This window comes from Scomber japonicus, chromosome 1, assembly GCF_027409825.1.
Source record: "Scomber japonicus isolate fScoJap1 chromosome 1, fScoJap1.pri, whole genome shotgun sequence".
Classification (NCBI taxonomy): Eukaryota; Metazoa; Chordata; class Actinopteri; order Scombriformes; family Scombridae; genus Scomber; species Scomber japonicus.
Genome location: NC_070578.1, coordinates 13,717,427 through 13,731,706, shown reverse-complemented (window position 1 = coordinate 13,731,706; position 14,280 = coordinate 13,717,427). Strand labels below are relative to the sequence as shown.

The following is a 14,280-nucleotide window of genomic DNA, read 5'->3' as shown; positions in this document are numbered from 1 at the left end:
TCTCTCAGCCAACTAAAATTCTGAGTGTGCAGTTCTGCTTGACCAATGTACTGTCAAAATGAGAGATGCAGACATTACTCTATAGCCATAGTCAGTATATTGATGTATTTGTGCACAGGCCTGGCCGGCTAATACTGGCTTTGCACATTTGACAGAGAGAGCAGCTCTTGACCATCATTACACTGTTGAGGTATACTTGAGAAAGGCACTTAATGTACACCAGTGTTTCTACCCTAAGTGTTAAATGAAATGCCATCCAGTACCAGTCAAAAGTTTGGAAACATCTTCCCATTTACTTGAGTAAGAAAGGGTGTCCAAACATTTGACTGGTTCTATATACTGTACAACCAATAAAGCACCAGTAGAACGTGCATTGAGGTACTTGATATCGTCACTTAACCATTTAATCTTGCAAAATCCAAGAGAACACCAGCTATAATTATGATTAATGTTATTTAAAGCCTGCTGTCACCAGTATGGCCAGTCTGAGTTACACTTTTTAGACATCTGACAGTATAATTATATGGATATTTCACACGATCATCATGCTTGCAGATAAAGATATTTAATATTGTTAATTCTCTCCTGTTCACCCCACAAGTTTGAAGTATTATTTGACTCAGAAATATGATAGCATCCATCCATCACTAGAGAATATTAATATTAAAAGAATGAAGAAACACACAAGCAGCTCTGTAAAAAATAAAACAACACCCTGCCAGCTCAGTCAAAACAATTTTTTTTAAAGTAATCAATAGATATGATGAATAAAAAGGAGCCTGAAAAAACACCACCTGAGGTTTCAAAGACAGAAGCGACAAAAAACAACAACAAAAAAGACTGAGGACATCAGATCTGACAGACAACTGCTTCCAACCTAGCTTTTTTTTTTTGTCATATATAGCCAAACGTGGAACTGTGTCTAGGTACATTTACAAAGCACAGAAAAGACTCAAGATTCAAGCAATAGCACAAAAGCCTTCCTCCCATTTTTCTTTTTCCTTTAGAGCTACTTCCACCTGAGAGGGGGGCGATAAATCTTGAGTTTTTGTGCTCAGCTGAGGCAATGACTGGGCCAGAGGTCAAACCAGTAAGACAGATGAAAACATGAGATTGTCTGGAGGCCCATTAAAAGAAAATTGCTGAGGAGGGACAGAGACATTCATGTCCTGCCTTTGAAAGGAGCAATGGAAAGTGTGTTTTGTATGTGTGTGTGTGTGTCTGTGTGTGTGTATGTGTATGAGAAGGTGAGAAGTAGTGGTTTATGGTAAATGATATGACTGTGTCAGCTTATCAAGGCCCAAATACCGATATCTTGCAGTCATCCAATTTCCAGAAACATCCACTCGAGGTCTGACACTCATACAAACATCTGGAACATTCCTCTGTTAGGTACTAAGGTCTGTTTAGGACAGGAAAACAGCTGCCACATGTTTTGTTTTTCCTCACGTTTCATTATGTCTCTCCTTTATGCACATTCTTTGTTCTTTGTCATTGCTGTGCTCACTAAGCCACAGAGTGAATGTACGCTCTGACAAAGCTGTGTGGAGAATGTGGTTTAGCTGAATTCTTATGTTAGCACACAGCTATTGTTGTCTCGAGAAAAAAGAAAAAGGAAAAAAAAAAAAAAAAAGTCTTCCTGGAAATCCCAGCAAGTGACTGCCTCCACGTGCACACAGCTCAGCGGAAAAAACATTTTTGAAAAACACCCTCTCTCTTTATTGGTCCTATTCCTCTGAGGTGTGTTTTTAAAATCACTTATGGGCTGGTATGATTTCTGAGGTCTAAGTCACTGCTTTTGAAAATGTTTTGAAACACTCGATGACACACATTTCATTTCTGCATGGCTGCACCTGTCATGTAAAGCGGCATTGGGCCATCTGAGCCTCTACGGTAATTCCCAGCTTGGAAACATATGGCCACATCACACTACATAATAATTTACACTGCACTGAGACACATACAATATGAAGTCATAGCAAACACACAAATTCATTACTAGATAGAGGTAGCTAGGTGACACCAAATAGATATTTTAGATAACTTATAACCAAGAAAAGGATAGAAAGGGTTGATCTATACCTGCCATCATCTTCTGGGCCTCATATGGCTCCATGTAGCCATCATTCTCGGTTGTCACTTTCTCTGTGTTGGTCTGTGTGCCACCAGCCTGCTCAGCGTCGAAAGGGTCCGCATAGTCTTCAAGGATAATGAGCTGCAGGGGGGAAAAAAACAAGGAAAAGGTGAGATGGACGAGAGGAGGGGAGGGGGGTAAAATAGCAAAAGGAGAATTAATTTTGCTGCTCTGTTGAGCAATACAACATGGATAGGTGTCGGGTGAGCTGCATGACAAATATTGCTGCGGCCCAGGACAGGACCAACTGATATCCACTGAGGCAGGCCAGATGATAAAGGGAGAAACACATAAATAACACCCCGCCTCTGTATGCCTCAACACACCACCACAATGCCTCAGCTTTAGCCTTACAGCACGTTCTCCACTACTGCTGGTGTGCCTAATTATATGATAGCCAAGCGACAGGCCTACATTTCAAAAGTAGAGGAGAAGACCACAACTGCTCAACTTTCTTAAGAAAAACAATTTGGCAGATTTATGCCGAGCTGGCAGTGAGCCACGGCTAATTGCAGTCTTGCTCTTTTTGCCGAGCATTTTGTGCAGTAGATGGCAATTAGGTGGACGTCTTGAGACCCAGAAATACAGCTCAAACCTTCAGGGAAGGGAGCAACTGTCCGCTTCTATAGTGCCTCGGGGGGATATTTGCTTCGTTGAAATGTCTGCTTCTCCTACCAGGTCACCATTTGGAAAGTAAAGGTCTGCCCTATGAAAGGAAATAAACTCCCATCTGGGGCTTCATCCTCTTGGCCATTGGATTTAATGATTTGTGTGACTGCACTGGTTTGAGCCAGCTGTTAGGAAATTGACTTTTTCTCTGTTGAGACTCCGGACAGTCTAGTCTTGCCAATCAGTGGGCACAGAAGGGCCTGACGAGGAGGTCATCGCATGCTCTGTAATTTGAAAACATTTTAGTGAAGACTTTTAAACAAATAAGGAAACACTTATGCCAACACCTAAATGAGCATGTAACTGTGTGCATGACTGGCACAACTCCCTATGAGTCATGTTACAGAAAGGGATTTGGTCTCATTATAAACAAGCTCATCACTCATCTGGTGGATGGGGTCGGGCGGGGCACACTGGAGGTGGACGGAGCCTCCACCACCTAGCCAGATTTCCCAAGAGCAACCACAGTCCATTTCTGCCGCAGAGAGAACACACTTCCCAAAAGCAAACACAATCTGCAGTGCCACACACAATCATACACATACACACCTGTCAAGCCTCAGGGGAGTATGTAAAATATATAACTGTCTAACTTTGACATTTCTCTTCATCTGGGAAAGCACTGACATTTTTACAGAGCTGATTAAGGTCAAGTGTCATTTAAATAGAAATTTAAAAATATGGGAAAAAAACATGTTTGGAAGTGTTAGATGCTAGAAAGTTCACTGGGGATAATTTGCAATGGTAAATGGACTGTACTTATATAGTGCCTTTCTAGTCTTTACGACCACTCAACATTACATCTCATTCACCCATTCACACACATTCATACACTGATGGCAGAAGCTACCACACAGGGTGCCAACCTGCACATCAAGTTAACCATTCATTCTCATTCATACACCGTTGGCACAGCAACAGGGGCAATTTTGGGGTTAAGTGTTTTGCCCAAGGACACAGCAACATGTGGACTGGAGGAGCCGGGAATCAAACCACCAATCTTCCAATTGGAGGATGACCGCTCTACCTCCTAAGCCACAGCCACCCAAAGAAACAAGAGAAGAGAGAAACGCTGGCAGGTATATTCCTGCACAGATCATCTCCACTATAGATGGATTAGGCAATAATAGCAAAGGAAGTAAGTATAGCGGATGTGTTTCAGAGCAGCTACTGTGTGTTAAATCCGCCTTCTTCAATATTCCCTCTCCATCTGTTTTGGGGAAAATAACTAGGACTTTTTTGTGCTGCAGCATAATTATGGGTTCCTCAAATGTTTTTGCTTCTGTGAATTCAAGCAGGGAGGGATGGGGGGGGTGAGAAAGGGAGGGGGGTCCAATACAAACATTGTCCTGGTTTGTTTTTGTGCCACAAAAATATACATATTTCACTCACAAGTTTAATTAAACATTCAGCAATTCAGATAAGCAACAACTTTGCAGCCCCAGAGAGACCCCAAATCTCTCAGCAAATTATGCATGGCAGCCACATTGTCATTATCATCTCGTACCTTGTTGCATGGAAACATAGCCATCAGTAATCAGAACGTGTGCCAAACCCACCTCAGATACAGTCACTGCAAACACAGCCCAAACCTAAGAATAAACAACCCTCACTAAAAGAAACAATGAATCATCTAAATGCCCATCTGACTGTGGTCCGCATACTGCAGCAGAGTGGATCGAGGTTAGAGACCATAGCCCACAAATGTGATAAAAAATCCTTTAAATGCAGCAATTTGCATTCTCTGCAGCATAAAATTACTTTGCCTCATATCAATACCATTAAATAGATTAACACCTGTGCACTTCATGAATACAGTCTTCTATTCTCAGACTGTAAGCAGCTGTGTCACACAACTGGGTTGAAGTGCCAGGACACTCGATGCAGATTTCCCCAGCTTCAGATTACAGAAATGATTAATGCCCGCATGCAAAGGCAGACATCAGTGAGGTTTTACTACAGCAGAGGTCACACCTTGAACATCTACCATCTTACCACTTCATGCACCATCATGAGCCAAAAGGATGTTTGGGCATGTTTTCAGGAAATAATGGCAATCAATTATTGAGTTATGTGTGGAGCCACACCAAATGCATGACATCATCTTTGCCTTTCCTGTTGACATAATGTAGGACAAATAAAGGGCGGAGTACAGTATGTGATGAAAACTTCTGATAGCTTAAGACGTAATGATGTCTCGGGACTTAATGCAATCATGGATTAAAAGAAATCTTGGATTATAGACTCTAGACACTAGGCTTTGCTTGGCACATCAGCGGAGGTTCATCTTTATGACTCGGAAATTTTGGTTTGATTCAGTAATGCCTAAAAGCAGCATGAAGAACTTTGACTATTATGTATGTGTTTCAGTATCTTTTAATGGTCAGATTCAAGCAAGTCTAATAGACCTGCCACTACTGTGAAAGAACAACAGAAATCTGTTCTCTGAAAACAACCACTGCAGAGGCCGAGCCACTATTCAAAATACTTGTTTTTGTAATTTTTACCTTCAAAATATTATATGTCAAGATGCAATCAAAAGGTACCTACATCGTTTTCTTCTGTTTGTCACTGTGAACAACTTAATTATGGCTCATTTTTCCACAAATATACTTTACAGGCATATATTTAGCACTGGGTTAAGCAGTAAAAGCACTTTAAGGCACCTGGTCATGTTCTTCCAGTCAGTAGAGGGACATTTAGCTTTTCTTAACCACCAAAAGCAAATGACGTTTCCACCCTTCTTACAGTTAAAACAAAAATGAAACAAAAAGAAGAACAAGCACACCCCTTGCTATTTCACTTTCTTTTTGAATTATTAGGCAACTGTGTGACAGAAAGTCTCAACTAGGTAGTAGTAACATAGATGACTAATTTAAGTTGTTTGCTCCACACAGTGTCATATTCCTACTGTTTAGTAGTCTGTTGTCACCTGCTGGCAGACAACAACATTAATAACATCAAGCCATCCTAAGCATCTGGGGGATTTGAGCCATCATAACTTTTGATCTACAGCCTCTTTAAAAGGTACCATCTCCCTGCCCTAGAAGCCTAGTTCATGTTCATGGGTGGAGGAGGTGGTTAATATTTCCAAATAGTTCCAATGTGTCCTTCCTGTCCCACTGCACTAATGACAACTCGACAGCAGGAGGAGCACAGGGTTGTGAGGAGAGGGGTGCTAGAAAGTAGTGGCGCGCCTGGGGACACACCATCTGCCTTGTGGCATGCCAGGGTGTGTCAGGACTGTAGCCAAGCCACACTTGTCATGAAAGTAAAATTCCCCCCTTAGCACAAGACTGCAGTGCCTCAATATATCAGATCTTTGCTAAGCTGTGATATAAGCCTATATGAATCTCACAAAGCTACCTCACAGGCTTAGGCCATGTTCCCATGGTAGCTGGGTCCTTTACTGGTCTGCAGCAGAGAGCAAGAGAGCGCTCACTCAATTACTTTCATTCCACAGTCCAGATCCCAGGTTGGCAGTGTCTTACACCTGCCAACTCGCAATGGAGGGAGCAACAGACTTCTTGAAATTCGCTGCGGCTCTCGGGTAGTGAAGCTGACTTCAAATCAGTGGGAACAGAGGGAGAACATTAGCAAAGGAGGGAGACTATAACAGGCTTCTGCCACTTTGGCTCAATATTCTAGGATGCTAGAGCTTCTAGAATTACAATTCAATTGGGCTCCGGTTTTCCATTAGAAGTGAGAAAACACAGGCTAGAATTCTCCTGTTGCACTGTTAATGGTGAGAGAATGTGTACGGCTGAACCATCAGATAAAAAGGAAATAATAAAAATCTGAAAAATTGCATTAGTTGTAATTTGAGCACAGGGCTGGAAATTTGGTTATAATAATTAGGAAACAGGCTGCCACACATTTTTTTGTCTACATTTTGGGCGAGCTTCATATCCAATGCTGGAAATGTTGAACAATAAACAACCGGAGGCAGAGGCAATATAGCAGAAGACTGATGGCTCTGCCACACAATAACCAGATAACCTAACCCAAAAACATAAAAATTGGTGAAACTATAGACTAGGCTCAGTCCTGCTGAATGAGTACTGACAGGAGTATGATATTAATGTCATGCCTGGTCCAGGAAGGATTGAATGTGTCAAGGTTGAAGCCCCCCTGAGTCTGCCAGAAAAGTCAGCAGGCTGTAGAATGAGGGAGGAGATGGAGGGGGGAGGACTGACGTGTGTGATTTATGTCTCACGCCATGAGGGATTTCAGCCACTGATAACCTAATACAACTCAGTGCTTAGCAGCTCAATTGCATTAAGGCATTTCAAAGGGGCTTTTTTTTTTGCTGCTATTGCTGTTTTGTTCCTCGGTGTACAAAAGAGAAAAAAATATGCCACTAATGCAAGGATGGAAAGCAACAAAAAAAAAGAGAAGAAGGGAAGGGAGAGCAGATAAAAGTGGAAGGAGGGCACTATTTTTTTGTAGAGAGAGCTGGTGAATACACTGCTATGCATACGGTATGTTTACTCCTGTTGGATGGAGAAATGTTCAAATACTGATGTAAAAGTCAAACTCAGCAACCTGCACCTCCTTGAAGTGCTTCTGCTGATAGCTACTCCACCTTATCTTTGTCTACAAACACAGGACGAATGCTGTGTGTACCGTGTTCAGCCAACTGAAGATAACTTGGCCACAATTTTCTAGAAGGAACATATTGGCAAGAAACACTCCCTCAAGGCAATTTATTTAAGCAGAAATGATCACAGCTTCTCTGTTGACATAACGCAGTTACTATCAATAAGACACTTTTATGTTTCTAAGAAGCAAGAGCAAATCTGGTTACAATTCATCGAGGGCTGCTTGTGAAGACTGAGCTCCACTGGGTTCTATATCTCCCAAACAGATTAGATGGAAAACTGGCTTTAGAGACAGTGCAGGAGTGCCTTTCTCACCATATAGACCTGACATTAATGAAACTTTATTGTAATGTTTCTGAAGAAACGCTATTGCTGTTTGAGCGTTCAGCCTCTGAGAGCTAGGGATGAGAATGGAGGACTGGTTCCAAATTGCCAGATACATCAGAATCATATGCCTCCAAGCTTATCAATTCCTTTTATTTATATTTATATGTCAAACTGAGTCTACGCTGCTGGAGACTTGCAGCAAAACAGAGTAATGGTGACAGGACCAAGACAGCAAATAAAATAACCATAGAAAACATGGTGCTGACCCGGTAATGTGACTGGGCTGCACTGCAGGGAGAGCCAGTGCTCAGCGGTCTGGCGTTGGAGCTGAGCTAACCAAGCTAACTATCAGAGAGCTGACTGTCAGCTCTAACCAACCGAGGCTAACAAGCTAGCTGGTGCTACAGTGCAGTACAGTAATACTGAGTGAACTTGAAGATGAAAAATCCCTTCTCTGAGTCGAATCAGTTCCTCCAGCCACAGACCTCCCAGAGAAGAAATCAAGAATCAATAAGTGAATCAATAAAGAAACAAACTGATAAGCAGAATCGATAGTGGCACTGGTATCATTAAACTCTTATCAATTCCCATCCCTACTGTGAGCTCAAGAGAGAATTATGTGCTTCTTCTAAAGGTCTACTTTGGAACCAGAAGACACAGCTAATCAAATTATTTGATTTGCTATAAAGAGGCTTTTGCACAATCACTCACAAGCTCCTTCAGTCCACATACCAATGAAGAGCACTTTACTACAGTTAAACAAAAAATCTGTTTATTTCCAAGGTGAATTCATTTGCTTTGCTTTTAATCTAATTGGAGAATCATCCTAGAGCAGCTACTCGACCTTGTACCTCAACCAAAAGAAACAGTGACTTCAAGAAATGAGATCAAAGCACTCCAGGACCTATTTAGAACATTTATGTCCTGATGATCAGTTTAAAAAACAGGTTCATGAAAAAACCTCTTATTTTTTACTTTCTTACCACTAAGCCGCAAAAGTGCATTTTCTCGACCATAACCGCTACTGTTAGCCAGCTCAGGATTTAAAGAGTCTATACGGAACAAGCTTTACTGTATATGTTTTAAGGATTAGATTTAGCATCCCTCTTTGCTCAGCCATCAGTTTCACATGTATCTCCCATCTGTGCTGTTCAAAGAACAGCTCGCTTCTGGCTGCCGACTTATTTATTACACCCCCCCCTTTAAGATTCAGACCACATTAAATGTTGGTTTGTCAGATCTTTGCACTCTTGCCCATGTGGGGTGGCTTTCGCACGGCAGCCGGGGTGAAGTCGGTTCTTTTGGCACAAGTGATTTAGCCTGTTGTTGATCATGGTTTGCAAAAGAATGCTTCCAGATGCAGCAGCTATGACTCTGATACCATGCGCTACACTTTGGTGGCAAGTGAGAAAAACACCAGCAATGCATAAAATAGTTGAATCACTATAGCATTCACCGTTTTGTGTTGAAAGGACAGGATTTAAAGACACATTAGTGCAGCTGGACAGTCCCCTGTACGTACGCAGCACACAGCACGTATGTGTGTGTGTGCACAAGGCACACTAATGCACACACATTCACACACACACACGAGACAAGGTAAGGACCAGGCCTCAATCAATTCTGAAGTAGGATGTCTAGTGTTCATTAAGAGTGCTAATTTAAATGAGACTTTCTCAAGACTTTCAGTCTGTACAAATTAATACTCATCAGCTTCCAGACAATCACACAGAACTTCTCAAAACTGCACTTTTACATTTCACGTTTTCACATTGGCTACACTTATCCCCACCCAAAAAGACGGTAGTAAAAAGCAGTATAAAAATGTATGAAGTAGTATAAAACTACTTCAGCTCACCCATTCTTCTCTATAGTTAAAATTACACCCAAACAAAATACACCAATCAGCAGTCCTCCTGCCTTAGCAATTTTAAATAGGCATGTAGCCTTACTTTTCAATACATTTATAAATTGACTCCCGCCATCTCCTGATGAATTAATACTTCTTTCTTCAGTACCCCAGGCAGTGAAGCAAGAAAAGCAACCCAAGTTGTCCCTAAGGACCTCCTTCACTGAAACACACTCCACACAGCCACTTAAGACCCGCGGTGGAGAAAGGACAGGAGGCCATGGCATGCACCTTATGAAGGTTCTCTTAATATGCGACAGATATTTGAGATTAAGTACTTGACGACACGCTTGACAAAATCCAATTTCCTTCCTCTGCCCCCATTCCTCTGTGATAGATTTATTGGCAGTGTTTCTGCTACATACAGTTAGTGGTGCGGCACAAGAGTCGCGAATAATTCAGGTGCTACAATGGCACGCTGGAATTTTATAAAATATGATCATCTTATACCCATGTAAATGACTTATCCTCAACATGGGCTACACCAATTTTCAACAATACAGTTAACAATAGTTATAATGGAAACACTATTTTGTTTTGTTTTTTTATTTGAGAAAGGGGCAGTAGATTGAAAAATGCAATCGTTTAAATTGTTTGTCCACCAAACACACAAGTATGCTGACACTTACTGTAGACTTATGATGTTGCTCCCAAACCGCAGTGGCAAAAAACACTGTTTTTTATCATGCCTTATTAGACAAAAACTAGCATAATTAGGAAAGTAGAGCTTCATGAAACAACATGTGGAAATCCAGTGGGATGGAAGCTTTGGTTTTTGGAGAGTGATTTACAGAGCACGGAGAAAAACAAGCCATAGTCAGGCTGTAAACAAAGCTAGAGATTCTGATGTGAGGACATCTTGATTGAGGCTGGAAGCTCTGTGGCCTCAGATAGCCTCTGTGTGGTCAGGATGCACTGCGGTCTCTGCAGGTCGCCCAGACTGACAATAGACTGAGCATGCAGGGTGGAGTCCCATACCACTGCCATTGCTACGTGGCTTCCGACCTCACTGATCACGAAAACGAAGGGCGAGAGAGACTATATTAGGAGGGGAGAGGGATCGCCAATCTGTTACCACAAACAGCACTCAGCGTAGCATGCAACAATTACGTGGCGTCAGTATTTGTCACAATTTATGACTTCTTGATTGTTTAAACCAGCTGAGAATATTAACCCTGGTTGTATTTTAGAAAGCAAGCAGCACTCAGAATACCCAGCCTGCACAGAGGGGCGAGCATAGACTTGTCAAGTTAAAAAGGGAATGTCACCAAGTTGTAAACACTTCCTGTCAGGAAGGGAGCACTTCCTTAATCCTGGAGCAACCAAGCCATTCCTTATTTTCCACCAAACAACTGCAGATAGCCGCTTGCTTTCTCTACCCACGTTCCTGTCACAATAACGACTAATTTTAACTGCAAAGAAAAAACAAAAACAGTCGAGCGTGACCTCCTATGGGTAAATCATAGATGTGAGAAGCAACTCAACAGACTCAGAATTATTGACTAGAGTCACTTCTCATTTACATAACGCATGAATTCAAGGCCTGAAGTCCCGCTAAGAAGAAATGGAAGTGTTCAGTTTCCTGGTGGGCACTCAGATCACAGGGAAGCTCTGTTTGCAAGATGGAAGTCTGGCTGCCTCCTGCAGTGTGACACAAAAACAACAGCCTACACTCACATGCAGGAGATGAAAAGGCAAATCAGTTCTCAATGACCTCAGCAGCACCTTCTATTCTGATTCAAATATAACAATTTGGGTACAGCTGAAATTTGCATAGTTTTTTTTATTTATGGGAGTGCAGAGCAGTTCAACTGAGTTTGCAAAAATAGTGCAAAAGTGCCAAAGCTCCTTTTGTGTCTCAGATGGCACGCAAGCTCGGGGCTCAATTTGTTTCCTTTTAATCGGTGTGAGACGACCTGCCTGCCCACCAGGACTCCCTCCCTCTAGACTCAGCTGCACACACTGTCATTAAACAAAACAGAGCCATGTGTCTACAACTCCCCAGTGGCCAGATCTGCAGCACTAGTCTGCAGGCTAATTGTGACCTGGTGGAATCATGTGACTGATGTTCCTGTGCAAAGCTTAAAAAAGGCAAATCGAGCAACAAAACACAACAGACTCCATCAGGATTCTTTAAACTGGAAAGAAAGCTACCAGATGGAGGGGAAGAAGAAAATAAGCAAACAATGGCTAAAGTCAATCATTTCCAAGACCTATAACTTTTGGAGGCATGTGGCTAGGTTGTATATAAAACCTAAACCATGACTAGTTATTACACTCAATGATGCTGGCTTACAGTGTCATCATGTGAATTTAACAGGATTTGTGGATTTACCAAAATGATATCTGCTGAACTTGATAGTTGAACTTTTTAGTGCTCAATTGAATAACCATGATATTATGGCTTCTAGCGTATCCTCCTGTACAGGATGACTTAATTCCTGCTCCAGAAAAGGTGGGGCTTAAACATGCACGCTGTTCAGCTGTGGACCAAAGAGCACTGTGCTCCTTCCTTCCTTTCAAAGTGCCCTTCCAAGATTCTTGTTTAAATCACATGGATCCATGGTTTCGCTCTTTTGTTGTGGACTGTAAAGCAAAGAGAAAAACACTAAGTATGGAGTACCAAAGCATGTCTGGCATAAAAAGAATTGCTTGTTGTATTCTGAGCAGTGAGTAATTAAAACTCATAGACTTGAACTAGCCAGGTCGACGTTGAGAAAATGCCTTGGATGCTTAAAATAGTTCAGGAAATGCACGGCATTCTTTGACACCTCAGTGAGCGCTAGGTCAAACTGAATACAAAAAATCTCACAATCATGCCTGGTTACTCGTGCCAACAATATCACGGTCTAGACTTTACTGTGATGAGTCAGAGTATCCATGGTAACGAACTCAGTCTTAGTTATCTAACACAATTTATCATATCCCATTTATCCTAATTATCAAAATGATGCTCTTCTTCCTGCAAAACGTGAGTCACAATCTGCCCACCACTGACCGACAAATTTGTCACTACTGAGCATGATTAGGAAAACAACAGCTGCAAAATTCACAACACAGCTTTCACACCAATCTGTTGATTATTGCAGCCGGTGTATCACATTATCACAGCACTGTAAAAATTATTAATTAATGTAAAAACATTACATATCCTTTTATCATAAACACTCTAATATATATAAACCATATAGACACTCAGATGTTTCCTGAAAAAAAAAAATTACCTTTCAGTTGGGTTACAAAACATGGCATTATGTTCAATACTCAGCCAAAGAGCAGAAATAAACAGGTTTGTGTAAGTGCAGTGCAACAAGGCCACATCCTGCACCACTCCAACATCCAGTCGGGCCTGCTATCAACCTCACCAACTGCACTTAAAAAGGGTGCTGTAACAAAACATGATGGGCTCTGATGTTTTCATCCATTTTCTGGATCCCAGAAGAAAACCACTCTCACAGACCCAGGTGATATTGACGTTTGCGCTTGACATTTCTCCTATCACTGGCAGAGATGAGAGTGTGAAAGGCTGGTGGGATGCATTTATAAAACTCCACTGATGTCTGGAGTGCCAGGGTGAAAGGCCAGGCGAAGATATTCAGGTTGTGGGGAAATGAAGCCGAGCCAAGTTCAGCCATGCACTACAGGCACTGTAATCTGCAGGCCAGTCAAACAAGCCTGTTCTGCCCACGCTAGGAGACGGCAGCTTGGAAGGTGTGTCAGGTGAGTAATTCAACTCTTTCACATACTGCAGTGCACCATTTCAAGTTCAATCTAGCCATTACACATCCAAATGGGCTTAAAAGCATGCAAAATATAAAAGGAAGGAAGCTAGGAAGGAATAAGTACTCTTCACAAAATGATGGCAACTTGCATTCATTGTATAGTCTCATGGAATCAGAGAGACATTTTTGCTTGTTACCCCAGTACAGGGGCAATTGCATATAATGAAGTTGTTGTGAGGTGGAGGTTAAACCATAGTATACATCCACCAACTTCAATATACACCACTCTCTTTTGGAAAGGCACATTTGATTTGCTTGCCTCTCTGCTTGTTCCCTGGAAACCTCACGGCGATGACAACACTCCACTAAGTCACTGCACCTGGCTGAGAAGTAGTCCAGCAAATAACCCCCTTGTAACATTGATTTCAGGATGAAGTCAACAAAACAGACAAGAACAGCACCGCAGCACTTCAGAAATAGGTTATTCTGGTTTTTCAGAGACGAGACATCACAAAAATAAACAAGAAAGACGACACTTACCCGTAGGAGAGGTGAAAATTGGTGTTTTGCAAAATGGTAGAAAAAACTATGTCTGTGGCAATTCATCTAAAAAACAAAGAATGTATGAAAAGGACGAATTTTGCCTCAAGGTCTTCCAATTCGGTAGTTAAGAGCAAAAATATAAAGTGCTTTTATAAATGGTCCCATAGTGGTGCTCTCTTTGTCAAAGGATCATCACTTCTTCTTTGATCTCAAGCCTGACTTCCAACCATATTTCACTGAAGTCTGTGTAATATTGAGAACATTCTTTTAACTAACTAATATAGATACAGAATGAAAACCATCTTGAGACATAACAATGGTAATGATAACACCTCCAGCATGCTAAAAAAAAGATGCATGGAAGGGAAGGAATAT

At 41.6% G+C, this 14,280-nt stretch overlaps 1 protein-coding gene across 2 annotated transcripts in view; it reads right to left on the bottom strand.

Annotated features, from left to right (window-relative positions):
• The window catches only part of zgc:158464 (uncharacterized protein LOC791139 homolog), a 91,696-nt gene that overhangs the window by 73,254 nt on the left and 4,162 nt on the right, over positions 1 to 14,280 (bottom strand). For both annotated transcript variants that reach the window (XM_053337247.1, XM_053337326.1), the window contains exon 2: positions 2,083 to 2,215. In XM_053337247.1, the coding sequence (XP_053193222.1) occupies positions 2,083 to 2,215 (133 nt within the window). The remainder of the gene's footprint in view (positions 1 to 2,082; positions 2,216 to 14,280) is intronic.